This window comes from Eriocheir sinensis, chromosome 30 (assembly GCF_024679095.1).
Source record: "Eriocheir sinensis breed Jianghai 21 chromosome 30, ASM2467909v1, whole genome shotgun sequence".
Taxonomy (NCBI): Eukaryota; Metazoa; Arthropoda; class Malacostraca; order Decapoda; family Varunidae; genus Eriocheir; species Eriocheir sinensis.
This window is the reverse complement of record NC_066538.1, coordinates 3639926-3667497: the sequence shown is the minus strand read 5'-3', so window position 1 is coordinate 3667497 and position 27572 is coordinate 3639926. Positions and strand designations below refer to the sequence as shown.

Below are 27572 nucleotides of genomic sequence, written 5' to 3'. Positions count from 1 at the left end.
TCCTCCTCCTCCTTCTCCTACTACTTCTTATTATTATTATTCTTTTTCTTCTTCATTTTCATCATCATCATCATCTTTTCTTCTGCCTTTTCTTCCTCTTCTTTATCATTATTATCTTCTTCTTTTTCTTCTTCTTCTTCTTCTTCTTCTTTTTCTTCTTCTTCTTCTTCTTCTTCTTCTTCTTCTTCTTCTTCTTCTTCTTCTTCTTCTTCTTCTTCTTCATCTTTTTCTTCTTCCTTTTCTTCCTCTTCTTTATCATTATCATCTTCCTTCTTCTTCTTCTTCTTCTTCTTCTTCTATCCAACGTTCAGTAATATAATCCTCACTTTAAATGAATGTTCAGGTTTATCAGAATTCTCAAGTGTTAGTAATTATACGTGGAAAAAGATAACGATATTGAATTGCTCTTATTATTTTTTATTTTTATTATACACCACTCCACGGTTTGCTAATCATCGTCAATGTTATCATGCAATTAGTGGCGAGGGAAGGTGAGTAAGTGTTTCAGGTGAGTCATTCTATCAGGTGACTCAGAGGCCGTTCAACTTCTGGACTTCCTCTTATTTTATTTTATTTTTTTTGCGAACTTTATTTCGTTGTAGTTAAATGATTTCTTCTCCCTGTTTATTTTAGCTTTGTTTCCGTTCAACTCACTAACTTGACGTGTCTCTGCGGGGTCTGATTTCTCTCTCTCTCTCCTTGGTTCGGTCTCGTCTGCGTTGTGTTTGAGTGTTTGTGTATCTGTCTGGTTGAGTGGTCGGTTTTAATTGTCGTCTTGTTAAAATTTTGTCGTTAAGTTTGTTTGTTTGTGTTGTTTGTTGTTTACTGTATGTGTGTGTGTGTGTGTGTGTGTGTGTGTGTGTGTGTGTGTGTGTGTGTGTGTGTGTGTGTGTTGATTTGCGCTTGGTTGAAATATTGTAAGTCATTGTTTATTGTTTTTCTTTTTGAATTACACTTTTTTCTGTCCTTTTTCTTTTCTTTTCTCTCTCTCTCTCTCTCTCTCTCTTATTCCTCTTATTTCTCTTCCTTTCTAACTCCTCTTCTTAGTGTTTCTTGTCTTTCTCTTTTTTTGTGTGTTTTTTCTCTTCGTTTTTTCTTCTCTCCTTTTCACCTTCTTTATCATCATTTTCTCTATCTCAGTTTTATTTTTATTATTCAGTCTTTTGCAATACTTTTCTTTTTATCCTTTTTCTCTATTTCTTCTTCTTTCTCTTTTCTTTCTCTTCTTTACCATCATTTTTCTTCTGTCTTCTTTTTACCTCCTTTATCATCATTTTCTCTTCTTATTGTTTAGCCTTTTTGTAATACTTTTCTTTTTATCCTTTTTCTCTTTTATTCTTCTTTCTCTTTTCTCTTTCTCTTCTTAACCATCATTTTCTTTCTCTCTTATTTCTCTCCTTATTCCTTTCGTTTCTCTTCCTTCCTCACTCATCATTCATATAGTCCAGAGATTAAGTACTATTATTATTATTATTATTATTATTATTATTATTATTATTATTATTATTATTGCTATTATTCACCTCGTCATCATCTTTATTGTCCTGAGGGAGGGGAAGGAAGGAAGGAGGGAAGACAGGAGCCGGATATGGTGGAGGAAGGGAGGAGGAAAGGGGAGAGGAGGGGGAGAAGGGAAAGGGGAGGGAGAGAAAGAGAAGACGAACTACTTCTAATCTCAGTAGTACTCTCTTGGTGGTGGTGGTGATGGTGGTGGTGGTGGTGGTGTATCGGGTGTCAGTGTAGGGTGGTGGTGATGATGGTGGTGTGGGGCTTCCCTCCATACCACACACGCCACCACCACCACCATCACCACCACCACCACTACCATCACCACCACCACCACCACCATCACCACCACCACCACCACCACCACCATCACCACCACCACTACCACCACCACCACTACCATCACCACCACCACCACCACCATCACCACCACCACTACCATCACCACCACTGCAGTCACAACACGATTAGAGAGAGAGAGAGAGAGAGAGAGAGAGAGAGAGAGAGAGAGAGAGAGAGAGAGAGAGAGAGAGAGAGAGAGAGAGAGAGAGAGAGAGTATAACAACCCTAGACCATTTCCAAACATTGTATCTATTTAGTTATATTGTTAGCGTCACTGAAAAAAATACAAAAAACAGTAGGAGTAAAAAATAAAAGGAACCAAAGTTATTCCCGTTGTTAACTTCATCTTTATTTTTTGGGGTCTTCATTGATAAAACAGGAACAACAACAACAACAACAACAACAACAACAACAACAACAGTAACAGTATATCGAACCAAAATTGCCTCCTGTTAGCTGTATCATTTATTTCTGTTGTTTTAGAGTTTTGTTGTATTGCCTATTTTTTTTTATTTGCTGTTTTGGGGGGGTTGTTTTTGTTTCGTATTGTAGCGTATTATTTTTATTTTTATTGCAGGTATTTTTATTTATTTATTTCATCTATTTTATTATTTTGGTTATTATTGGTTTAGTCAAGTATATATTCATGTATTTTATGGTGGGTATTTTTATTTATATATTTTATTTATTTTATTGTTTTGGTTGAAGAGACACAGACATTAACTTTATTATATCACGCGAGGTCATTGTTTTTATTGTTTTATTGTAGTTGTTTTATTGATTTTTTTCTGTTGCTTGTTGTATTGTTTATTACTTTATTTTTGTTTACTTTTTTATTTTATTTATTTTATTTTTGTTTTTGGTGGAGACATACAGACAAACTTTTATTCATCACGCTTTATTTTGCTTATCTTATCTATTTTTTTGTCTTTTGTATCGTTTATTATTTTATTTACTTTCATTTTATTTCATTTCGTTTTCTAGAGATACAAGCTTTAATCATCACGCGAGGTCATCATATCACCATCATCATCATCATCATCTTCGTTTTATATCATTTTTTTTTTGGTGGAGATACAAACTTTAATCATCACGCGAGGTCATCATAGCATCACCATTATCATCATCATCATCATCACCATTATCATCACCACCATCGTCATCATTATCATCACCTTCATTTTATATCATTTTGCATTATTTTTTATCGGTGGAGATACAAACTTTAATCATCACACGAGGTCATCATATCATACCATCACCATCACCATCATCATCATCATCATCATCACCACCATCATCACCCATCATCGCGTGGGTCGTCGTGCTAAAAGGTGAGGAATTCGTTGTTGCTCTGCGTGACGCTTTTTGCTTAACGAACGAACGCTAAAAACGACGGCCGAAGTTTGTGAGGGGAAAATAATATATATACGCGCGTAGGAACCTATTTTTCAGGGTGTTGGTGCCTCTCTCTCTCTCTCTCTCTCTCTCTCTCTCTCTCTCTCTCTCTCTCTGTTTTGTGTTATATTTGTTCACTTATCTTTTTATGTTTGTCTATTTTTCTCCTTTTTTTCTGTCTGTTCGTCTGTCCTTATTTTTGTTTGTATCTTTTTTAGTCAACTTTATATTTTGTTGTCTTCTTTTCTCTTGTTTTTCTTACTTCTTTTTTTATTAAGTGTTTTCTGTCACTTGGGAGAGGCGAAAAAAAGCGATTTCTTAATTTTTTTCTTTCTTTAATAATTCCTTCTTTTTCCTCTCAATTCTTTCGTCACTAAGGAAGCCAAATAAACAAAAGCGATTTCTTAACTATTTTTTGCTCCTTCACTAATATTCTTTCTTTTTTCGTTCCCCGTTTTCTACTTTCCACCTTTTTGATAAATGTTCCTTGTCGCCGCGGAAGCAAATAAAAAGGGATTCCGGGAAGGCGCAGAGTCGGGGCTGAGGAGGAAAGTTGTGTGGGCGGCGCGGAAAGTCATTTGAGAAGAAGCGAGAGAGATCAGGAAGAAAGAGAGAGAGGGAGGGGGAGAGCGAGAGGGAGAGAGACATTGATTGATTGAAAAGTGAAGAGTCGCCGAGAAGTTATCAAGTTTTACGGGAATTGAAGGAAGGAAGTTAACACGCGAATCTGAAAGTGGAATCTGCGAAATGTTTTAATGTTTGAAGAGGAAAGTTTGCAATAAGAAAGTTTGTGATAATGAAAAAAAATAATTGTATGTAAGTTCCTATTGAAGATTTGGGGATAAAACATGTATAGTAAATGTGTATTGTAGATAACTTAGTGTGACTCAAAGATTAGGAAAGAAAAATGTGTGTTGTCGGTGAGGAAAAAAAAGAATTGAAGTTAATGAGAAAATGCATTGTAGATAAAAGACTTGAAAGATACACAATTTTATTCACAATGTAAAAAAATTGTCTTAGTATATTTAGAAGGGATAAAACACCTTTGATAATACGATACAGAAAAGAAAATACATATAAATCGAAAATTGCGTAAGTGAAATGATAAAAGATAAGATAGAGTAAACGAAGAGAAGAAGGATAGGAGTAAGCAAAACAAAAAGACTAAAAGATAAATAAAAAGGTAAAAAAAAAAAAATAGGAAACTTACGAAAGAAAAATAACAGAGTAAATAACTTGAATTAAAAAAAAAACAAATACAACAAAAGCAAGCAAAGAAAACGAAGAGCTTAAATGAGAATGAGGCAAATAAATTCAAGAAAATCACGAAAAAAGTAAATTTAAATGAATAAAAGAAAAAAAACGCATTTGAGAGGGTAAAAAAACGATGAGAGAACAGTAAAAAAAAAAGGAAACGAAGGCATAAAAAAATAAATGAAAGAAATATGATTAATAAAAATACGTATTAATGAGAATGAAAAAAAAAATTAAGAAACGGTAAAAGACGAATAGTGGGAAGAAAAGTAATGAAAAGGAAAGAAAAGTAAAAAAAAGATGATAGAACACTGAAAAAAGGAGGAAACGAGGGCATAAAAAAATAAATGAAAGAAATATGATTAAAAAATACGTATAAATGAGAATAAAAAAAGAAACAGTAAACGAGGAATAAATGAGAAGAAAAATAATGAAAAGGAAAGAAACGATAAAAAAAACTATCCGTGAAAAGGCGAGAAAAAGAATAAATGAGGAGAAAAGCAAAACCAAAAAGTAAGTAAATAAAGGAGGAAAAAGCCGGTCGGTAGCGCCACACATTTCCTTCACTTTTACTCGTTTACTCTTTTACTCGGAAGGCAAAGAGCAAGCGTGCGGCAAAGCTTCCCGTTTTCCTCACTTTTCCTCGTTTATTTTTCTCTTTTTTTCCCTTCTGTATGTCTGTGTCAACGTGTGTGTGTGTGTGTGTGTGTGTGTGTGTGTGTGTGTGTGTGTGTGTGTGTGTGTGTTGTGTGCGTGGACATGGAGCCAATACCCTGCTGCTTCTTATGTCTTGCTCTATCGGTGTGTGTGTGTGTTGTGTGTGTGTGTGTGTGTGTGTGTGTGGACATGGAGCCAACACCTTGCTGGTTCTTATGTCTTGCTCTATCGGTGTGTGTGTGTGTGTGTGTGTGTGTGTGTGTGTGTGTGTGCAGGTAGCCGCCCACTAATGATCGCGCAGGTAAACTCGATGCGAATTCCAGCGAAACATTAAAATTCTCCCGAGAAACACTTGGCCGTATTAAAGGTGATGGTGACGATGGTGATTATGACGATGATGGGAAGAATAGTGAAGAAAATACGGATACGAACATGACTGAATAAAAAAATTAAAACCCGTAGTAAGTCGAGGTAAATTAAAATAGAAGCTTGTCAGAAAAGGAAAAAAAGATGTATATATGCGGATAGGTGGATTGTGAACACGAAAACCACAACCTATCCATTTCTAAAACGTTGACTTCACCGTAATAAGGATAATGATAAATGCAATATGCGGGAAAAAAAAACATCGAGGAAATTGGTTAAGTAGAAAACACACGAGAGTAACTAGAATTGCAAAAAAAAAAGGCGACAAAGTAACAACAAAAAAGAAAAAAAATGTAAATGAATAGGGGCGAAAAAGTTTAAAGTTACACAAGAGTTAAAAAAATGAAATATAACACGAGACAAGAGAAGCGAAGAGAGAAGAACAATGATAACAAGAAGAAAAAAAAGAATAACAGTAGTAGTAGTAGTAGAAGTAGTAGTAGTAGTAACAATAACATTACTACTACTACTACTACTAAAACAATAAAACAATAAAACTCTTACCTGGACATAATTTTCCAGCGCCGCGTCAGTGGGCAGCGAAAGGATCATCACCAGGCTTCACATCTCATCACCAGTACCACCACTGCCTCACCACCACCACCACAACACAGGGTCTAGTCACCACCTTTCCTCACCACCAGCACAAGTTCACCAGTACCACACTACCAGACAGGGCCTATTCAACACCTTTCCTTCACCACTCCACCACCAGTACAAGTTCACCAGTACCTCACCAACACCACACAAGGCCTCTTCAACACCTTTCCCTCACCACGTCAACACCGCTACCATAAGTTCACGCCACCAGTAGTAGTTCAACACCGCCGTTCTTCTTCTCTTTAGCGCCTTTTTAACGTTCTTTTCCTCTTTTTTTTCAGTTTTTCGTTGTTTTGTGGTACTTGTTCTTTTTTTTTTCACTTTCAGAACTTTTTTTTTTTTTATACTTTATTTTACTGATCTCAACACGACCGTTCTTTCCGTTCTTTTTCCTTCTTTCTTTCTCTAATCACTTTTCTTTACGCGGTTTTCTCTCTCTTTTTCTCACCCCTTTCACTTCTTCCTATTTATCATCATTCCTCTTTTCCACCTTCTCTTAACACCTTCCTCACTTTATTCTTCGCCTTTCTTCTTTTTTCGCTATTTCCTTTATGTCTGTTTATCTTATGTTTCTCTGTTTATCTCCGTTATTCTCCGTTTGTCCGCTTATCCCCCTTTACGGCTCTTAACTCCTTCACTGTTTTTATTTCTGTCTTTCTTTTCTTGGGTCTTATTTTTCAAGGGTTTCTTTTTTCCGTCTTGGTTCGCTTAATCCTTCACCGTTCACTTGTTTGTCTTTCTCTGGGTGGGAGTTATTTTTCCACGGTGATTTAGGGTCCTACTAATCACCTCGCGAGTCCCACGGCTGAAACACACATCAAGGAACACGTTAAGGACACTCTAGGGATGCGGTAGGAACTCAGGACTTATTAACCGGGAAGGACAGGACACGAAATATCTCTCACCACCTTTTCCTACTGTTTATTCCCTTTCTTTTACTGGGATTTATTTTTCACGAGCCAAATACGAGACTAAACGAGATGAGTTTAGAAGCGCTAGGATCACGGATGGAGCGAAGGATGTGCCAATAGGATGTTTTGCTAAGGATAGGTTGCGTTAAGGACTTGCCATTTGCCTATAGAGAGTCCTGTAGCTTTGGTAATACGAATGAGAGACGAAGAAAAGGAGGAAATGAAGGAGAAAAAGGAGAAATGAGAATAAAACGAAGTAGGAGGAAAGAATAAAAGGAGATAACGTAAGGATAAGAGGAAAAAGACGCACACAGATTTAGGATGCGTAGGAGTGTAGGATATGCCGGAGGACTCTCTATCGTGACCCACAGGATGCTGAAGAAGAGATTATGCATGCGAGGGGTAGGCAGGAGGACAGACTAACAGACAGACAGACAGACAGAATGTGTTAAAGTTCGGTGTGTGCAGGGGTAACTTTTTATGTGAGTGTGTGTGTGTGTGTGTGTGTGTGTGTGTGTGGACTTTTACCAGCGGCTAGTCACGTCTACACACACACACACACACACAGCACTCACACGTGTTTGTATGCTTAAAAACTTCACTAAGAGACGAGAAACTATTTTAACTGGCCATATAAACCTCTAAAACACACTCCCTCTACTCCACGCCCAAGATTAAGAAGCGTATCATCACCTCAACAAACACCGTCAAACACACACACACAGTTCCCGTTTCTCAGAGGCAGACTGAGAGGCGAACGACACACACCCTCCCTCTTCGGCTGCTGGAGGGAGACTGACTGGCTGGCTGGCTGGCTGGGTTGGGTTGGGTGTAGGTAAGGGAGGGGAGGATCACTCGAGGGGTCATTGGTGGTGGTGGTGGTGATGGTGGTGTGTTATGCGAGTTTTGTTATTTTTTCTTTATTTGTTATGTGTTGATTGCATGGTTGGTTATTATTGTTATTGTTGTTGTTATTTGTGTTTATTTTGGTGTTGTTTTCTTTCATTTTTTCTTTCTTTTCCTGTTTTTCTTCTTTCTCATATATTTGTTTTTGTTGGTCTTTTGTTCTTTCTTTTTTTTTCTTTCTCTTCTATTTTTTTTCTTTTTTTGTCTTTCTTTCTCCTGTTTTTTTCTTTTTTTCTTTTTTCTTCCTACTTTTTTCTTTCTTTTTTCTTTCTTTCTCCAACTTTCTTTTGTTCTTCTCTTCTTTCTTTTTTCCCTTTTTTTTCTTTATGTATTTTTTTCTTTTTCTTTCATTACCTTACTTTTTCTTTTTCTTGCATTTTCTTTCTTCCTTTTAACATTCTCCCTTTCTTTCTTTCTTTCCTTCTTTCTTTCTTTCTTTCCTTTTTACTTTCTCTCTCTCTCTTTCTTTCTTTCTTTCTCTCTCCTTCTCTCTCTAAATTATTGGTGGCAGGCTGTTTGTTACTGTAAAAACCAACGGTCATACAATTTAATACACACACACACACACACACACACACACACACACACACACACACACACACACACACATTCTTTCCTATATGTTGCAGCTTCGTGAGTTTATTACATTTATTCAAACATTCATTTATTCACTCGTGGACTTAGTTGTTTGTTTACTTATTTGTTTGTTAGTCCATTAATTGTTTTTATTTAGGAAGGTGGACTGTGAAAATTAAGGAAAAAAACGGAATATTTTTTTTTCTTTTCTTTCTTTTTTAATTCCCCTCTCTTTCTCCCCTCTCCCTAAAATCTCCTCCCTACTTAATCTCCCCTCCCCTTTTCCCCTCCTCCCCTTCCCTTCCCTTCCCTTCCCCTGCTTTCTGCCTCTCTTCCTCTCTCTCCCTCTTCTTTTTATCTAATCTTCCTCTTATTCCCTTCCTTCTAGCGTCCTTCCCTTCCTATCACCTCCCTCCACTTCCCCTTCCTTCCCTTCCCTTCCCTTCCCTTCCCTTCCCCTTCTTTCTGCCTCTCTTCCTCTCTCTCCCTCTTCTTTTTATCTAATCTTCCTCCTATTCCCTTCCTTCTAACGTCCCTCCCCTCCTATCACCTCTCTCCTCTTCCCCTTCTTTCCCTTCCCTTCCCTTCCCCTATTTTCTGCCTCTCTTCCCTTCTCCCTCTTCTTTCTATATGATCTTCCTCCTATTCCCTCCCTTCATCCCCCTCCCATTCCTCATTTCTCCCTTCCCCTCCCTTTCCTTCCCCTCCTCCTTCTTCCCTATTCTCTTTTGCTCTTTCTCTCTTCTGATCTCCCTCCTATTCCCTCCCTTCTTCCCCCCCTCCCCTTCCCGTTCTCTCCCTTCCCCTTCCTTTCCTCCCCTCCCATCACCTCCCATCCCATCAGCAGGCCTAAGATAGTGTGAATTTAGCTTTGATAGGCCTAATGTATGACTGTAGGCCTCCCCTCACTCCCCCCCATTTCCCCTCCCTTCACTCTCATGCCACCTCCCCTCCCCCCTCCCCTCTGTCTCTCCCCTCCTTTCCTCCCTCCTTCCTACCCTCCCTCTCCGCTTCCACCCTCATAACACGGAAAGATATATAATGTATTCGTTCCGTGTGTGTGTGTGTGTGTGTGTGTGTGTGTGTGTGTGTGTGTGTGTTACTGTTGTATTGAGTGGTTGACTGACACACGCACTCACGCACTCACCCACTCACTCACTCACTCCCTAAATCGCAAATCCTATTCTTGTTTTTTTTTCTTCACTTTTTATATATATTTTTTTTACTAATAATAAAAGCACAAAAAAGTTACTGAAGCATATTTTTATTTCATTATTTGACTTCTCACGCAAAAAGCAACTCACTCATACACACACACACACACACACACACACACACACACACACACACACACACACACACACACACACACACACACACACACACAGACACACACACACACACACACACACACACACACACACCATGTAAGGTAGTCTTGGCCCCCTCAGGTGTGCAGGGAAGGTGAAAACAAGGGCAGGTGAGGCTGAGGGAGTGTGTGTGGGCGTGGGCGTGGGCGATGGAGAGGAGGGGGAAGGGGGAGGGGGGAGGAAGGGGAAGCAGGGAATGGAAGTGGAATTAAGAGATGGGGAAGAGAGGGGAAGGGGTGAGGAAGAGGGGAGGAAGGGGGGGCAAAGAAAGGGAGGTGTTATTAAGGGAGGGGAAGAGAGGGAAAGGGAGAGGAAAGGGAAGCATGGAAGGGAGGTGGAATTAAGAGATGGGGAAGAGGGGGAAAGGGAGAGGAAAGGGAAGGGATTGGGAGTAAGGATTAGGGGAAGGGAAGAAGGGAAGGGGGGAGGAAGAAGGGAGGAAGGGGAAGCAGGGAAGGGGAGAAGGGATGAAGGGGGAGCGGCAGAGGTAGCAGAGTGGGTCTTCAATTTCTACTTATTTTTCTCCTTTTCTTCTACTTACTTTAATTTTCATCTTCCTTTCTTCTCTTTTATGCTTCCTCATTTTTCTTCTTCTACTCCTCCTTGTCTTCTTCCTCTTCGGCATTAGTATTTTTTCTTTTCCTCCTCTTCCTCCTTATTCTTCTTATCCTTCTCGTTCTCCTTTTTATCCTTCTCTTCCTTTTCTCTTTCACCTTTCATCCTTGTACGTCTTATTTTCCTTCTTTTCCTCCTCTTCCTCTTTATTCTACATATTCTTCTCGTCCTCCTTTTCATCCTTATTTTTCTTCTTTTTTTCCTCCTTTTCCTTTTTCTTTCACCTTTATTCTTTTCCTCCTCGGTCTCCGCTTCCTTCAACTTCTTTACCTCCTCCTCCTCCTCCTTCGTCTCATACTCCTTTTCCTCTTCTTTTCCTTCCATTTCTTCTTCTTATACTTGTTCTTCTTGTTCTTGTTCCTCTTACTTAACTTAACATTTCAATTTCCACTATCATCATCATCACCATCATCATCATCGTCACTGGTCACATTATTTTTTTTTCTTTTTTTTTTTGCCTTACCTGTCACCTGTCTGCCTCCTCCTCGCTCGCCTCACCTGTCCAACCGTGTCCCTGTCCTCCCACCTGTCCACCAAGACCCCCAATTGATTTATTACCTGTCCGTCTCATAACTCACCTGGTATCGATGTAGGTTCTCTTTTTTTCGATCTTCTGTCTTGTGTTTTTTTCTATTTTTCATTTTTATCTCAGTTTTATTCGTCTATTTTTATTTTTTTTATTGTTTTCTTTTTATACGATTTTCTTTGCCTTTTCTTTTCTTTTATTTTTATTTTCTTAAGTTTTGTTCGTCTATTTTTATCTTTTTTTTTTCTTTCTCTGTTTACTTGATCTTTTTTTGTCTCTTTTATTTTCTTTGTTGTTTACCTATTCATCTCTTTTATTTTGTTCTCGTTTAGTCTATATTTGGTCTTTTCTCCATCTGTCTCTCTTTTATTTGCTCTATTTTATTTTCTTCAGTTTTATTCGCGTATTTTCATTTCTTTTTCATCATCTAAGTTTTTCCATCCCATCTTTTTCATCTCTTTACTTTTTACTCTCTTATTTTTCCAACCTCTCAATTTGCACTTTTTTTCTTATCCCAGTTTCTTTATTATTTATCTTAAAACTTAGACCTTTATCAATTTATGTGCATTTGAAAGGCTAATAGTCATCTTTATTATTATTATTTCTAGTGCTGTATTTCAATGACTAATACGACTTTTTTCTGTCTTTTCAGGTGTGAGTTCATCTGTAAGGTAAGTGTCTTGATCAATCCTGTTATGCATGGAAGTTAACAAATCACACGAGTCTTCTGCGCTTATACTTACGTGGGGCATTAAAACCCCTTCACTTTGGTTTCGACGTGATCACTGTCCGGCCCTTGGCGCTGACGTGGTGGCGTGCCCGGTAGCTTCTCATTGCTGGTTGGTCTTGCGGAGAAAGCTAGTATCGTGTCCCTGGTCGCGCGTGGTGGGGTGTACGAGGGGGTATATTGGGTTGATTTTACCCCACGACAGTGTTTACGTACTAGGGGAGAGTGTTGACGTAATACAAAGAAAGGGTTAACTTACAAAGAAAGTGTTCACGTACAGAAAGGAAGTTTTGGCATTGTACAAAGAAAGTGTTTACGTACCAAGAGAAAATGTTAACGTAATACAAAGAAAGGGTTAACGTACAAAGGGAAAGTGATTACGTAGTACAAAGATGATTTTTACGTACAAATTTGCGCGGGTCATGAGCAGTGAAGATCTGAAGAGGAAGCGGTACCAGACTGTCCAGGCGCAGACACAAGATAGCGTTGGCAGTGGACACCATCAGGCCACGACGGCAGGAGAGGCTCAGCACAAGGTAAATACAAGCAAATCTTCCTTTATTTTATCCTCAAACGTCAACTTTGAACTCTCAAAACATTACTAATAACTTCTGATCATTTAGTGTTAATAGACAGTGGTAAAAATATCTAATAATTACTGCGATTTTTTGTACTATTAATATATCTTCTTTTCTTTGGAGTTCTTCCTTAGGTGTCAGGAGGCAGAGGAGAGAAAAGAGAAAGGTAGAGAAAAGAAGAACATGAGGAGGAAGAAGAAGCAGAGGAGGAGGAAGAGGAAGAGGAGGAGGAGTGCAGGAATATTGATAAATAGGAAGAGGTAAGAGTTATGAAGGAATATTATCAGAGAGAGAGAGAGAGAGAGAGAGAGAGAGAGAGAGAGAGAGAGAGAGAGAGAGAGGCGCCTTGGGATGGAGGTGTGTGTCTCGTGCGTTCATCCAAACCTGTATTTTCTGTTTGATTGTCGGCCAAGACACGTGATGCATGCGAGAACGTGCCCCTCCCTCTCTCTCTCTCTCTCTCTCTCTCTCTCTATATTATTAATAATTATATTTTTTTTTTGCTTTTTTATTAATGTTAGTGTGTGTGTGTGTGTGTGTGTGTGTGTGTGTGTGTGTGTGTGTGTTTATGAGAGATTTAGTATTAATTATTTACTTAGAAGTTGTTTTGTTATTATATTATATTGCATGTTCATTTCTACTCCTTTTTTATCTTTTTATACTTTTTTTTCTTTTTCCTTTTTTCTTTTTCCATTTTTTTTTCCATGGTACAGTGTGAGAAGTGTGAAGGCTGCCACTACTGTGTGTGTGTGTGTGTGTGTGTGTGTGTGTGTGTGTTAACGGAAGGCGAGTGTGAGTCATGCATTCTGAACCACCACGACATGTAACTTTTTTATATTTTATTATTTTCCGTCCCGCACAAACTCTACGGGTATTTGACTGAAACTTTCGGGAACTACAAAATGCAATTGTGTGTGTGTGTGTGTGTGTGTGTGTGTGTGTTTCGTAGAAGTGCTTTGTTGCAACAGTTTACCGACCTAAGTTGACTCTGTGTTGCAAGTCTTAGTGAAGGAAGTATGGGAGAGAGGGAGGAATGGGAAAGGAGGAAAGGAAAGAATTGGGAAAAGAGAAAGGAGAAGGGAAAGTGAGAAGAGACTGCGAGGAGGAATGGGAAAGGAGGAAAGGAAAGAAGAGGGAAAAGAGTAAGGAGAAAGGGAATGAAGGAGGAAAGGGAAGGAAAGGGACGTAGGAGTATAGGATTAAGAAGCAGAGGAAAACGAGACGAGGATATATGTGAAAGGTGGAAAGAAAAGGAGAGACAAAAGAAGAAGGAGAAGGGAATTACGGAGGAAAAGGAAGGAAAGGGATGTAGTAATAGCTTAGAGAAAGGGAGAAAAAAGAAACGAGGTAAATGAACTGAAGAAAAAGAGAGAAACATAACGGAAAGGAATGATGGAAAAGGGGAAGGAAAGGGAAGGAAAGGGACGAAGGGAAAGGGTTGAGATGGAGAAGAAAAGGAGACGAGGTAAATGAACTAATAAAAACGAGAGAAATGGAAAGGAAAGGATTGATGGAAAAGGGGAAAGGAAAGGAATGGGATATAGTAATAGAGTTGAGAAGGAGAGGAAAAGGAGACAAGGTATCTGAACTGAAGGAAAGGAGGGAAAGGGATAATGGAAAAGAGGAAAGGGAAGGGAAGGAAAAGGGATGTAGAAATAGAGTTGGGAAGGAGAGGAAATGGAAGAAAAGGAGAGAAATAGAAGGGAAAGGGATGATGGAAAGGAAGGAAGGGAAGGGAAGGAAGGGGCTGCTGACCTCCCTGCCAAATCAATGCTTTCCCGGGTATCCATTTAGTGTGTGTTTATCGGTTTTCACTGCACGACGCTGTTTGGAGGTAATTTTCTCTCCCTAATTGATGGGTGGAGAGAAGAGGGATGGTTGGGAGTTGAGTGAGGGAAAGTTAAGAGCAAGGAAGGAAGGTGGAGATGGAGGAGGAGGAAGGAAGAAGAGGAGGAGGAGGGGGAAAGGAAGAAGTGGAGAGAAGAGGGGTGGTTTGGAGTTGGGTGAGGGAAAGATAAGAGAAAGGGAGGAAGGGAGATGGAGGAAGAAGGAGGAAGAAGAGGAGGAGGAGGGGGTGCTGGTGAAGGAAGAGGTTTTTGTTTAGAAGTAACGTCAATGCATGCTTTTGGTTCTCACAGTTGTCTTTACTTTATTTATTTATTTGTTTATTTATTGCATCATATTCTCAGACGCTATCGGCTATCACAACAACTGTTTCCCAAGGCCACAAGGGAGATAAGTTTGGTTCTCATGGTGTGTTTTTCACGTCCGTGGTGCAGAGGCCTCGTCAAACTATCACTAAGCTCATAAAACTACCCATGGGAATACTAACACAACCTCCACCAAAGCCTTATCAAATGTGAGTGTATGTGCGTATTTCCAAAGTCCAGAAAGGAGATTAGACAAGTTCTCATGAGTGTTTTTTTCACGTTCATGGTGCAGAAGTCTTGTCAAACTATCACTAAGCTCATAACACTACCCATGGGAATACTAACACAGCCTCTAGGAAAGCCTTATCAAATGTGCGTGTTTGTGTTTTTCTAAAGTTCACAAAAAAGATTAATCAGATTCCCATGAGTGTTTTTTTCACGTTCATGGTCCAGAAGCCTTGTCCAACCGTCCCTAGACTCACATAACTACCCATGGAAATACTAACACAGCCTCTACAAAAGCCTTATCAAATTTTCCAAGGGCAGAAAGGAGATTAGTCTTGTTCTCCTGAGTGTTATTTTAGGTTCATGTCCCAGAAGTCTTGTCCAACTGTCCCTAGACTCATAAAACTACCCCTCATGGAAATACTAACATAACCTCTATGAAAACCTTATCAAATGTGAGTGTCTAAGCCCTGAAATGTATATATACCGTACTGGTGATTTTGCTGTAGTACTTATTTTTATTTGTTCCTTGTGCAGTAGTGTAGTGCTTTAGTGAGTGGGATTAATGAATAGAGAGAGAGATTAGTAAATGAAGTCTTAGGAGTCACTGTATCTGCTTGTGCTGTGTGTGTGACAGGAGGAGGAGGAGGTGGCACATGCCTCTATGTCTCCTCCTCATCGGTCTCCCCCAACCCTCTCCTTTCACATTTATAGGAGCGAAGGGGGAGAGGGGAAGGGAGGGAAGAAGGGAAGGGGAGAAGAAGGGAGAAGGGAGGCCGAGGAAAAGGGGAAAGGGGAGAGGAAGAGGAAAGAGGGAGAGGAAAAGAGGGAGAGAGGGGGAGAAGGGAGCCTATTATGGTTATGGTGTTGTGTTGTCGTATATATTATGGTTATAGTGCGGAATAAGAGCGTCGTTCATGTCCCCGATATTGCGCAGTCCGTCGTTAACCATCTTCTACGTAGTCTATCCATAAAATAATTTCGTTTTCTAATAGTAAAGTCTTGAGGAAAACGTAATTTTGTATGGTTAACATCTGTATTTGGACCCTCTTGTATACTCCCTGTGTATTTAGATCCCAGAAATAACCTACTAAGGGTAACACCTCTCCTCCCTCTCTTTGACCTCTCTTTCGGCCTTTGACCTTTGACCTCTCTTTCGGCCACTCCTCTTAACTCTTTTTCATAGGAGCAGTGATTTGCGGGCTTTATTTTCATTTTTTTTTTTTTGACCTTGAGCTGTATCCTTTGTTGTAAAAAAATAAATACAAAAAGAATCATTCATATTCGGTTCTTGTTAGGGGGAAATTTCTGAACAGGCTTAATTTTTGTTTCCTCTTCTTTTTCCCTCTTCCGCTGCCTCAACGTAAAAATAAGAACATAAGAACAAAAAGAACGTATGAATTAAGTCTGCAAGAGGCCGGCATGTATAAGTTACAATCCCAAGCTTCCTATACATGCGCTAAATTAATACATACCTAATAACTTCAGACCTTCACGACATATTTTTCAGTGCTTTACGAAGACCACGAGGGAAGATGATGAAGACACATTAGACTTCTTTCTGGATCAGTTTCTTGAGGGAGTTGTTGATTTTTCTTTGGTATTAATATTAACTTGTTAGAGGAAAGAAAAGCAGAACAGGAAAGAGACACAAAAGAAGGAACGAGAGAGCATGAAAAGGAGAAAGAAGGAGGAGAAGGAAGAAGTGAAGAAAGAAGGGAAGAACAAAAGAATGGAAAGGAGAAGGGTGGTAAAAAAGATGATGATGGTAGGAATGAGAAGGGAGAAAGAAGAGGAGGAGGAGGAAAGAATAGAAAAAAGGAAGATGAAGGAGGAGGAGAAGAAGGAGGAGGAGGAGAAGAAAAATCAAGAAAGAAAACAGATTACACGTAACGACCATCCTTGTGTGTGTGTGTGTGTGTGTGTGTGTGTGTGTGTGTGTGTGTGTAAGCATAATCAAATACCCGCTCTCCCCGGCCCCCCTTTTCTGACCACCTGCAGCCCGGATGTTACCCCCCCCCCCCCGTCGGCCACCCCCTTCACCCCCCCCTTCTTCTCCCCTCCCCTTCTTCCTTTCCCCCAGGTGATGCTGCTTCCTGTGTTACGCTTGTGGTGATGGTGGTGGTGGTGGTGATGGTGGTGATGGTGGTGATGGTGATGGTGATGGTGATGGTGACGGTGATTGTGATGGTAGTGGTGGTGGTAGTGTGATGATGATGGTGGTGATGGATAAACATAATCTTGAAGTAATAAAACATGACATGATGGAGGATAATGGGAAAGGAAAGGTAAAAAAAAAAAAGGAAAGAGAGGAAATAAAGAAGAAAGGTGAACAAGATAAAAAATAAATAAAAAGCGAAGGAGAAAAGAAAAAAAATAATCGAGGAAGAATAAAAAACGATGATGATACTGATGATGATAGTATTGTTGATGAAGATGATGAAGAAGAAGGGACCCGTAGTAGTGATGATGGAGGTGGTGGTGGTGGTGGTCAGGGCAGGATCTCGGGGTAACAAAATAAAACAAGATATATTTTTAAAACTGACAAGATTGCTAGACACGGTTGCAGGATGTGGTCAGAGCGGAGTGGCTGTTAGTGGGAGGAAGGAAGAGGAGGAGGAGGAGGAGGAGGAGGAGGAGGAGATTGAAAGAGGGTGTGGCTGCAGGAAGAGAAACGGAAGGAAGAAAAGAGGAGGAGGAGGAGGAGGAGGAGAGGACATGGAAGGAGGATAGTAAAGAAGGAGGAGGAGGAAGAAGAGGATGATGTGGGCGTAATTAGTAGCAAGTTGTATGAGGATGATGATGATGATGATGATAATGAGGAGGAGGAGGAGGAGGAGGAAAAGGAGGAGGAGGAGGAGGAGGAGGAGGAGGAGGAAAAGGTAGTTAAGAAGCAGAATGAAAGCAGGAGGAAGAGGAGGAGGTGAAATGATGAGACAGGAAGAGGAGGAGGAGGAGGAAGAAGTAGAAGCAGGGGAGGAGGAGGAGGAAGTTAAGCACACGACAAGGAGGAGATATGAGCTTCAGGAGGAGGAGGAGGAGGAGGAGGAGGAGGAGGAGGAGGAGGAGCAGGTGAGGAGAAAAGAATCACTTCTCTCTCTCTCTCTCGTAATTCCTCCCACCCTTTCCTTGCTCTCTCTGTGGAATCTAATGCGAGAGAGAGAGAGAGAGAGAGAGAGAGAGAGAGAGAGAGAGAGAGAGAGAGAGAGAGAGAGAGGTAAGTCGTTTAACATCACCTTGAAGACACTCACCTTTGACCTACCTCCTTGAGTCATCTTGGTCACGTCACGCAGGTAAAAGAAAGGGAAAGTGAGGGAAAGAGGAGGGGAAGAAGAGGGGAAAGGAAAGTGAAAGTAAAGTAAGGAGAGAACAGAAGAGAAGAAGAGGATAGGAAGAATGAAAGAAGAAGAAAGAGAAGAATCAAGAAGTGAAGGGAAATGAAAGGAAGATTAAAGAGAAAGATAAAGGAAAGAAAAAGAGAAAAGAGGGGAAAGTGAAAAAGAGAGAGAAAGGAAGAGGATGGTAAGGGAGAAGAGAAAAGTAGAATAGGATTGAAAGGATAAAGGAAAAAGAAAAAAAAGAAAAGTGAAACGATGCATAAAGGGAAACCGTAGGAGCCAATAGGATTAAAAATAAAAAAGTAAAAATAAAATAAAAATAAATAAGAAAAGGAAAAAAAAGCAAAGAGAGAAACCAACAGCAAGGAGATGGCAAACAGATAGTTCACATAAAAGAAAGAGGATGAGAAAGGAAAGGGAAGGAAAAGGAATTAGGGGAAACAAAAAAATAATTAAGAAAGTTTAGGCGAAAGAGATGATGGGGGAAATGAGAAACGAAGGGAAATGAAATGAAGAAGCAGAAGAAGAAGAAGAAGAAGAAGAAGAAGAAGAAGGATTAAGAAATGAGAAGAAATAAAAGGAAGATTAAAGAGAAGGATAAGGAAAAGAAAAAAAAGAGAAAAGAGAGAGAGAGAGAGAGAGAGAGAGAGAGAGAGAGAGAGAGAGAGAGAGAGAGAGAGAGAGGCATTACACGGATGAAAGGAAGAAATGAGGAGGAAGAGTAAGGAGGGGAAAGTTATGGTGAGGAGGAGGAGGAGGAGGAGGAGGAGGAGGAGGAGGAGGAGGAGGAGGAAACCGTGAGGAAAGGTACAAGAGTGCAAAGGGAGATGAGATGGAAGAATTTAGAGTAGAAAGGAGAGAGGGAAGGAGGAGGAGGAGGAGGAGGAGGAGGAGGAGAGGGGAGAGGAGGAGAGAGATTCTGTGGAGGTACAAAAATCTTCTCTCCCTTTCCTCCGCTGGGCCTCATTCACTTGACGACCTTCCTTACCTCCAGAGACCTTGGAGAGAAAAAAAGGGAGAGGGAGAGAAAAAAAGGCAGGAAGGTGAGCAAGTCGAAAAAAGTAAAGGAAAAGTAAATAAAAAAGTAAGGGAAAAGATGAAGAAATAAACAGCAAATAAAAGTAAGTGGAAGAAATGGGAAGAAAAGGACAGGGAGAGAATAAGGGAGAAGGGTGAATAAGATTATATAAAGGGAGAAAGGGAGTAAAAAGGAAGAAAGTGAGTAGGAAAAGAAAGGGAGAGGGAGGAAAAGGAGAAAGCTGAATAAGATAAAGAAGGGAGATGAAGGAAAGGGAGATAGGTGAATAAGGAAAAAAGAGAAAGGGAGGTGAAAAGGGAGAAAGAAAAACGTGATAAAAAGGGAAAGGGAGAGAATAAGGGAGAAAGGGAACAAGATAAGGGAGTGGGAGAGGAATAAGAAGGTGGATAAGAAGAAAAGAGGAAGAAATGTGAAAAGAGGAAAAGGAGAATATGATAAAAAAGAGGAATGGAAGGAAAAGGGAGAAAGATGAATAAAAAAGAGAAAGGGATGAAAAAGGGAAAGAAAATAATGGAGAAAGATGAATAAAAAAAGAGAAAGGGATGAAAAAGGGAAAGAAAATAAGGGATAAAAAGATGAATAAAAAAGAGAAAGGGATGAAAAAGGGAAGGAAAATGAGGGAGAAAGATGAATAAAAAAGAGAAAGGGATGAAAAAGGGAAAGAAAATAAGGGAGAAAGATTAATAAAAAAGAGAAAGGGAAAGAAAAAAAGGGAGAAAGATGAATAAAAAAGAGAAAGGGATGAAAAAGGGAAAGAAAATAAGGGAGAAAGATTAATAAAAAAGAGAAAGGGATGAAAAAGGGAAAGAAAATAAGGGAGAAAGATTAATAAAAAAGAGAAAGGGATGAAAAAGGGAAAGAAAATAAGGGAGAAAGATGAATAAAAAAGAGAAAGGGATGAAAAAGGGAAAGAAAATAAGGGATAAAAAGATTAATAAAAAAAGAAAGGGATGAAAAAGGGAAAGAAAATAAGGGGAAGGGTGAATAAAGGGGAAAAGGAAAAAAGATGAAATAAGGGAGAAATGTGAATGAGATAAAAAAAAACGAAAAAAGGAAGAAAAATAAGAGGAAAAAAAACGCCATATGGAATTAGAAAACAAAGCAAGTGAAAAAAATACCAATAAAAAGGAAAAAAAAAGCAAGGAAAAGAGGAAAAAGGAAATTAAAAAGCGGAAAAAAATGACAAGAAAAGGATAACTAAGGCGGTTTTACGATACAAGACGACCTGAAAACCACTCCTAAGAACGCGAAAAAGCCACAACCGAAGAGAGAGAGAGAGAGAGAGAGAGAGAGAGAGAGAGAGAGAGAGGGAGAGGGAGAGAGAGTCAGCCTGTCATCAGTAGTGGGCCGGCAAGCGAACGAGCAGGGTGTGTGTGCATCTGTCGGCCCCTTGCTTATGTGAAGACTCCACTAACCCGCTCGTGTGTGTGTGTGTGTGTGTGCGTGTGTGTGTGTACCTGGCGGGAGCATGTGCGTGCGGGCGTGTGCGAGGGTCAGGGTCAAGTAGAGGTGTGGAGGAGGACTGTGTGACCTCCTGTTGACTTGACCTCATGTTGCACGGCGTGGCGAGGTCATCCTGGGTCACCGAAGAGCCTTGAGACGCGCAATGTTTCTCACGTAGGTGTTTTTTTGGTGTTTTTTTGATGTTTTTTTGTGTGTGTTTGTGTGTTTTGTATGTGTGTTTTGTTTGAAGGGGGTGGTTGAGTGTGAATGTGTCTGTTTGGTATGTTTGGTGTGTGTGTGTGTGTGTGTGTGTGTGTGTGTGTGTGTGTGTGTGTGTGTGTGTGTGTGTGTGTGTGTGTGTGTGTGTGTGTGTGTGTGTGTGTGTGTGTGTGTGTGTGTGTGTGTGTGTGTGTGTGTGTGTGTGTGTGTGTGTGTGTGTGTGTGTGTGTGTGTGTGTGTGTGTGTGTGTGTGTGTGTTTATGCTAATGAGGATACATGGAAAAAAGTAGGGAGACAGATGGGTGGTAAGGGTACGATTCTGTGTGTGTGTGTGTGTGTGTGTGTGTGTGTGTGTGTGTGTGTGTGTGTGTGTGTGTGTGTGTGTGTGTGTGTTTGCTTGTTTTATGCCGACGTATATACCGACAGGAAAAGAAAAAAAAGTACCAAGACAAATGAATATGAAAACATGGTACGTGTGTGTGTGTGTGTGTGTGTGTGTGTGTGTGTGTGTGTGTGTGTGTGTGTGTGTGTGTGTGTGTGTGTGTGTGTGTGTTTTCGAGGACGCAATTATGATTCAGCGGAGCAAAAATCACGTTAAAGGTTTCAGATACTTTTCCGTTCCCTAATGAGACTCGGCGAGGTGCGGGCCATTAATGTTTTTATTTTATTTATTTATTTTATTGTTTTCGTTCTTTTCTGCATCTTATCCGTGTGTGTGTGTGTGTGTGTGTGTGTGTGTGTGTGTGTGTGTGTTTGTGCGTTAAGCGTGAGTAATTACAGGTTCATGTAGCACAGAGAGAGAGAGAGAGAGAGAGAGAGAGAGAGAGAGAGAGAGAGAGAGAGAGAGAGAGAGAGAGAGAAGGGAAATTAGTCCTCAAAGTGTTTATGGTGATTGTCTTTGGCGATGGAAATTCACTAAGACTTCCTGTGTGTGTGTGTGTGTGTGTGTGTGTGTGTGTGTGTGTGTGTGTGTGTGTGTGTGTGTGTGTGTGTGTGTGTGTGTGTTTGCTCGCCATCCGTCATTCGCTTAAGTGCAAAGTTTTGGTGTTGATAGTTATTTTTCTTTAATAGTTGAGGAGTGTGGGAAAGGAAGGAAGGAGAGTCAGAAAGAGAGAAAATAATAAAGAAAGAAAATAAGAAAAAGAAAATGACTGAAGAGGAAGAGGAATAAAGAAAAAAAATATAAGGTCATTTGTTTTTCTGCTTTATCGGTTTCTTTGAAGTTTCTTTTTTCTCTATAATGATTTCTTATTCTTTTTCTTGGTGTCTGGAAATGTTAAAAACTACTCTTTGGTGTTTTTCTTCAGTTTTATATTAACCTGTTTTATTATTTTTTTCTGTTATTTTCATTTATTTTCTTCTTCTTATTATTATTATTTGATGTGTCGGTTTCATTTACTTTCTTTACTTCTTACTTCTTTACTTTTTTACTCCTACTTTATTTTTTCTACTCTTTTACTTTTTTTATTTCTTATTTTCTTTTTTACTTTTTACGGCTTTACTTTTTTACTCATTCTTTGCTTCTTTTCATCTTTTTCATTTTTTATTGATTTACTTTTCTTACTCCTATACTTTTTTAACTTTTTTTCTTTTTTACTTCTTCCTTTTTTTTTACTTTTTCCTTTTTTTCCTTCTACGTTTTTTTACTTTTTACTCCTTTTTCTTTACTTTTTACTCCTTTTTTTACTTTCTACTCATTTTTTTTTACTTTTTACTATTTTTTTTTTTACTTTCTGCTCCTTTTTTCCTCCTTTTTTATTTCGGATATTTACTTCCTTACTTTTTTATTTGCTTTTTATATCGTCTGTGTTATCATTTTCTTTCTTTTTCTTTTTGCTGTTTCCTTATCGTTTGTTTCTGTTTGTATTTCTCTTTCGTGTTTTGCCTGCTCACCAATCTTCCTTTTTATTAGATTTTTTATTATTATCTTATTTTAGTGTTTGTTGTGTTGCTATCGTCCACTTCTCTTTGTTTTACTTTATTTTGTTTTTTATCGTATTTATTTCCTGTTTTATGTATTTTGTCTATTATCGAACTTTGGTGTTTTTTTTATGTTAATTGCTTCGGCAGGTGTTTGTTTATGTTTGCAGGTGATTAATGTAGGTAGATGGCGCTCAGGTGTTTGAATAAGGGTGTTTGTTTTCTCTCTCTTTTATGTTTGTCAAGTGGTGTGTGTGTGTGTGTGTGTGTGTGTGTGTGTGTGTGTGTGTGTGTGTGTGTGTGTGTGTGTGTGTGTGTGTGTGTGTGTGACTCGTTCTGTTTGTCTCCCAATCGTCCTCATTAATGATTTTCTTTCGTCTCGTATTCGTTTTCTTTTCTCCTCCTTTTCCTCCTCCTCCTCCTCCTCCTCCTCCTCCTCCTCCTCCTCCTACCCCCCTCTTACCACCCCTTTCCTCCTCCATCCAACCTCCTTTCCTCTTCTTTGCCTCTCCTTCTCCTCTCACTTCGATTCCTCCTCCTCCTCCTCCTCCTCCTCCTCCTCCTCCTTCCTTTCTTTCCTCCCTCCACCTAGTCATTATGCTGTTTTCAGATTCCTCCATTCTTCCCCCTCCTCCTCCTCCTCCTCCTCCTCCTCCTCCTCGTTGCTTTTCAAATATTTTGTATCGAATATCCACACTTGGATTTTTTTTCCTTCCTTCCGCTCTCTTTTCTTCCTTTTATCCCACTCTCCCTCGAGCTCCTCCTCCTCCTCCTCCTCCTCCTCTTGTCCTCCTTCACCTCCTCCTTGTCATCCTCCTCCTTCGTTCTCTTTTGAAATCACACACACACACACACACACACACACACACACACACACACACACACACACACACACACACACACACACACACACAGGGAAGGGTTTACGAAGGGGCAACAGGTTAGGTGAGGAGGCTTCCATTTCCCCTTCCCCTTCACTCCCCTTCCTTCCCCTCTTCCCCCCTTCCTTCCCTTCCCTTCCTCTCCCCTCTCTTTCCCTTACTCCAAGATGCAATTCTCCCAAGTATTCCCTTCCTCTTATTCTTTTATTGCTTTCCTCTTCTTCCTCCTCCTCCTCCTCTTCCTCTTCCTCCTCTTCGTATGCACTCTACAATTTTTTTTCTTCCAGTATTCTGTTTCCTCTTCCCTCCGTTTTCCTTCTCTTATCTCCGCTCTTCTCCAAAATCTCTTCTCTCCTCTTTCGTTTCTCTCCATCTCCTCTATTCTTTCCTCCATTTCTCATCTCTTCTCTCTCCACTACCCCCTCCATCCTGCCACTCTTCTTTTCTCTCTCATCTTTCTTTTTAATCTTCCTCTTCTTCCTCTCCTCCTCCTCCTCCTCCACTTATCTCTCCACTCTGTTCCCTCCATTCGAGTCCACTCCTCTATCCACGCTTCCTCTTTTATCATCAATACTCTTTTATCTCTCATTTTTCCCTCCTCTCATATCCTCTTCCTCCTCCTCCTCTTCCTCCTCATCCTCTCTCACCTGTCCCGAACACTCACCTGGAACCAATTAACCTGTTGGAGTTCAGGTTATTCCAGGTATAGTGAAAAAAGGAAACGTTAAAATAGGAATAGGAATAATGATGAAAAGAATGTAGATGAATGAAAAGGAAGAGGAGGAAAAGGAGAATGAGGAGGAAAAGGAGGAAGAGGAAAAGAAATAGAATAAAAAAATGAGTATATAACGAAGAATCATTTTACATAATTTCTAGTAAGTTTTTTTATATGTATTTTTTTGTGGCATTAATCCAAACTATCATTGCGACCTCACACCTCGAGAGAGAGAGAGAGAGAGAGAGAGAGAGAGAGAGAGAGAGAGAGAGAGAGAGAGAGAGAGAGAGAGAGAGAGAGAGAAGAGAAGAAAAGAATATAGAAAAAGGAAAGGATAGAAAGATAGGTCGAGAAAAAAAGACAGAAAAAGGCTAGAAAAGATAAGTATTAAAGAAAGCAAATAGGAAAACATGATGAGAGAGAGAGAGAGAGAGAGAGAGAGAGAGAGAGAGAGAGAGAGAGAGAGAGAGAGAGAGAGAGAGAGGGTAAATACGTTTTATGCTCACATCTGAAATCTCCTTTACGTAGAAAAGAATAAAAATATGCAAGGAATAAAAACGAGATGAAGAAAAAGAGGAAAGGAATGACACACAAAAGAAAAGAAAGAAAAGAAGAGAAAACGAGGAGAAAAACGCATGTGGGTCGAGAAAGTGAATTAGGAAAAGAAAAAAAGAAAATAGGACACGATAGAAAAAAAAATATACAAGAAAAATATGTAGTGTTGTTTACATTTCGACGTGAACTTGTTGGTGTGTGTTGATTTATGTACGTGACGGGCAAACACACACACACACACACACACACACACACACACACACACACACACACACAGACACACACCGCAGTCCACACACGGTTTTATTTTAGGGCGAAGTCAAGCAATATATATGAAAAGCAATAAATGTCAACGGTATGAATATTAAAAGTAAAATATACAGATGAGAGAAAGGAATTAAGGATACAAAATTAAATGGTCAGTATGAAAAGTAAGAAGCTGGGAGGAAAATACATGAAAAAAGTTGGAAAAATGTTTGGAAAATGTAAATAAAAAGAAATAAAAATGAAGATGAGAAGAAATTACATGAAAAAAATGAGACAAATGTTTGAGAAATGAAAATAAAGATAAATAAAAATGAAGGTAAGATAAATAAAAATGAAGGTAAGAAGAAAATACATGAAATAAAGTAAGAAATAAGTTTGAGAAATGTAAATAACGACATTAAAAATAAAGGTGAGAAGAAAATAAATGAAATATAGTTAGAAATATGTTTGAGAAATGCAAATAAAGACAATAAAAAATAAAGGAGGGAAGAAATTACATGGAAAAAATGAGAAAAATGTTTGAGAAATGTAAATAAAAATCAATAAAAATGAAGATGAGAAGAGAATACATGAAAAAAAACGAGAAAAATGTTTGAGAAATGTAAATAAAAAGAAATAAGAATAAAGGAAGGAAGAAAATACATGAAAAAAATGAGAAAAATGTTTGAGAAATGAAAATAAAGAGAAATAAAAATAAGGTGAGAAAAAATACAAGAAAGAGTTACAAAAAAAGTTAGAAAAATGTAAATAAAGAACCAAAAAAAAGAAAAAAATGAAAGAAATAAAAAGAATAATAAACAGAAGACTCACGTTCTGAAGACATTGCAAAAAAAAAAAAAAAAACGTGTGAATGTGATCGTAAATTGGCTCAAAGGATTAACACACACACACACACACACACACACACACACACACACACACACACACACACACACACACACACACACACTCCTTGACCCTTTCTATATCCTCGATTAATCCACACAGAAGATATTTAAAATTTAAGTATTAGAAGGAAGAGGAAGAGGATTAAGAGGAAGAGGAAAAGGATTAGGAGGAGGATTTGAAGGTGGAAGAGGATTAGGAAGTCAAGGGAGAGGAGGAGGAGGAAGACGAAAAAGAGAGGAGGAGGAGGAGGAGGAAGAAGAAGAGAGGAGGAGGAGGAGAAAGAGGAGGAGGATGCATTGTGTGTGAGGATGTTTATGTTAATGTGTTTGTTGTTGTTGTTGTTGTTGTTGTTGTTCTTCTTCTTCTTGTCTTTTTGTTCCACTTCCTTTCATCATTTATATTTCCTCCTCTTCCTCCTCCTCCTCCTCCTCCTCCTCCTCCTCCTCTCTAACCTCTGTTCAGTCTTCCCCCTCCTCCTCCTCCTCCTCCTCCTCCTCCTCCGTAATGACTTTCCTTGTGGTAATGGTGATCGTTGTGATAATGATGGTAATCTTGGTGGTGGCGGTGATGATAGTGGTGGTGGTGGTGGTGGTGGAGGCTGCAACAGTGTAGGCAACAGTGGTAGTGGCAATAGGTGGTGGTGATGATGGTGGTGTTGATGGGGGTGGTGATGGTGTAGATGGTGATGGACATAGTGGTGATGGTGTGGACAGTGATGGTGGTGGTGACAGTGATGGTGGTGATGATAGTGGTGTTGAAATCGAACGTGATGAAGATAATAGTGGTGAGAATGAATGCCTTGGTGATGATAATGGTGGTGGTGGTAGAGGTGGAGGTGGTGGAGGTGGTGATGATGGAGGTGGTAGAGGTGTTGGTGGTTGTGGTGGTGATGGTGGTGGTGATGGAGGTGGTTGTGGTGGTGGTGGTGGTGATGGAGGTGGTTGTGGTGGTGGAGGTGGTGGTGGTGGTGGTCGTGGACTAAGCCAGGTGTTATGTCTTCTTAATGTTAGGCCTCACATCACCTTAAGAAGAGGATTATTAGACATGTCACCTGAGAGAGAGAGAGAGAGAGAGAGAGAGAGAGAGAGAGAGAGAGAGAGAGAGAGAGAGAGAGAGAGAGAGAGAGAGAGAGAGAGAGAGAGAGAGAGAGAAAGGAAAACAAAGACATTGAAGAAGTAAAGGAGAGAGGTGGAAGAAAACTCTCTTATAACTGAAAAGAAAAAAAAGTAAAAGGATTTGGAAGGAGGAGGAGGAGGAGGAGGAGGAGGAGGAGGAGGAAATACGAAGAACAGATGTGGAGAATGGAGGTTTGGAGGATAAAGAGAAAGGAGAGGAGGAGAAAGGAGGAAGATAAGAAGGGAGAAAGGACAGGGAGAGAATTTGTGGAACGATCTTGGAGGAGGAGGAGGAGGAGGAGGAGGAGGAGGAGGAAAAGAGAGCAGAGGTTAGAGAGAAGAATAACGACATGAAGGAGAGAGAGAGAGAGAGAGAGAGAGAGAGAGAGAGAGAGAGAGAGAGAGAGAGAGGAAAAAAGGAAGAG

At 39.7% G+C, this 27572-nt stretch overlaps 2 protein-coding genes across 4 annotated transcripts in view; one reads left to right on the top strand and one right to left on the bottom strand.

Moving 5' to 3' along the window:
* Nucleotides 1-7895, bottom strand: part of LOC127005466 (uncharacterized) — a 38559-nt gene extending 30664 nt beyond the window's left edge. The window contains exons 1-2 of one of the 3 annotated variants that reach the window (XM_050874355.1): nucleotides 7788-7895; nucleotides 6088-6988 (exon numbers count right to left, since the gene is read on the bottom strand). In XM_050874355.1, coding sequence (XP_050730312.1) covers nucleotides 6088-6135 — 48 coding nt within the window. In that variant the 5' untranslated portion in view covers nucleotides 6136-6988; nucleotides 7788-7895. The remainder of the gene's footprint in view (nucleotides 1-6087; nucleotides 6989-7787) is intronic. The other 2 variants (XM_050874356.1, XM_050874357.1) reach the window with 2 other exon arrangements.
* Nucleotides 7896-20497: 12602 nt separating this feature from the next.
* LOC127005464 (protein artichoke-like) overlaps nucleotides 20498-27572 on the top strand; it is a 26463-nt gene continuing 19388 nt past the window's right edge. Inside the window, exon 1 of the mRNA XM_050874354.1 lies at nucleotides 20498-20761. The gene's annotated coding sequence lies outside the window, so the exon portion shown is untranslated. The remainder of the gene's footprint in view (nucleotides 20762-27572) is intronic.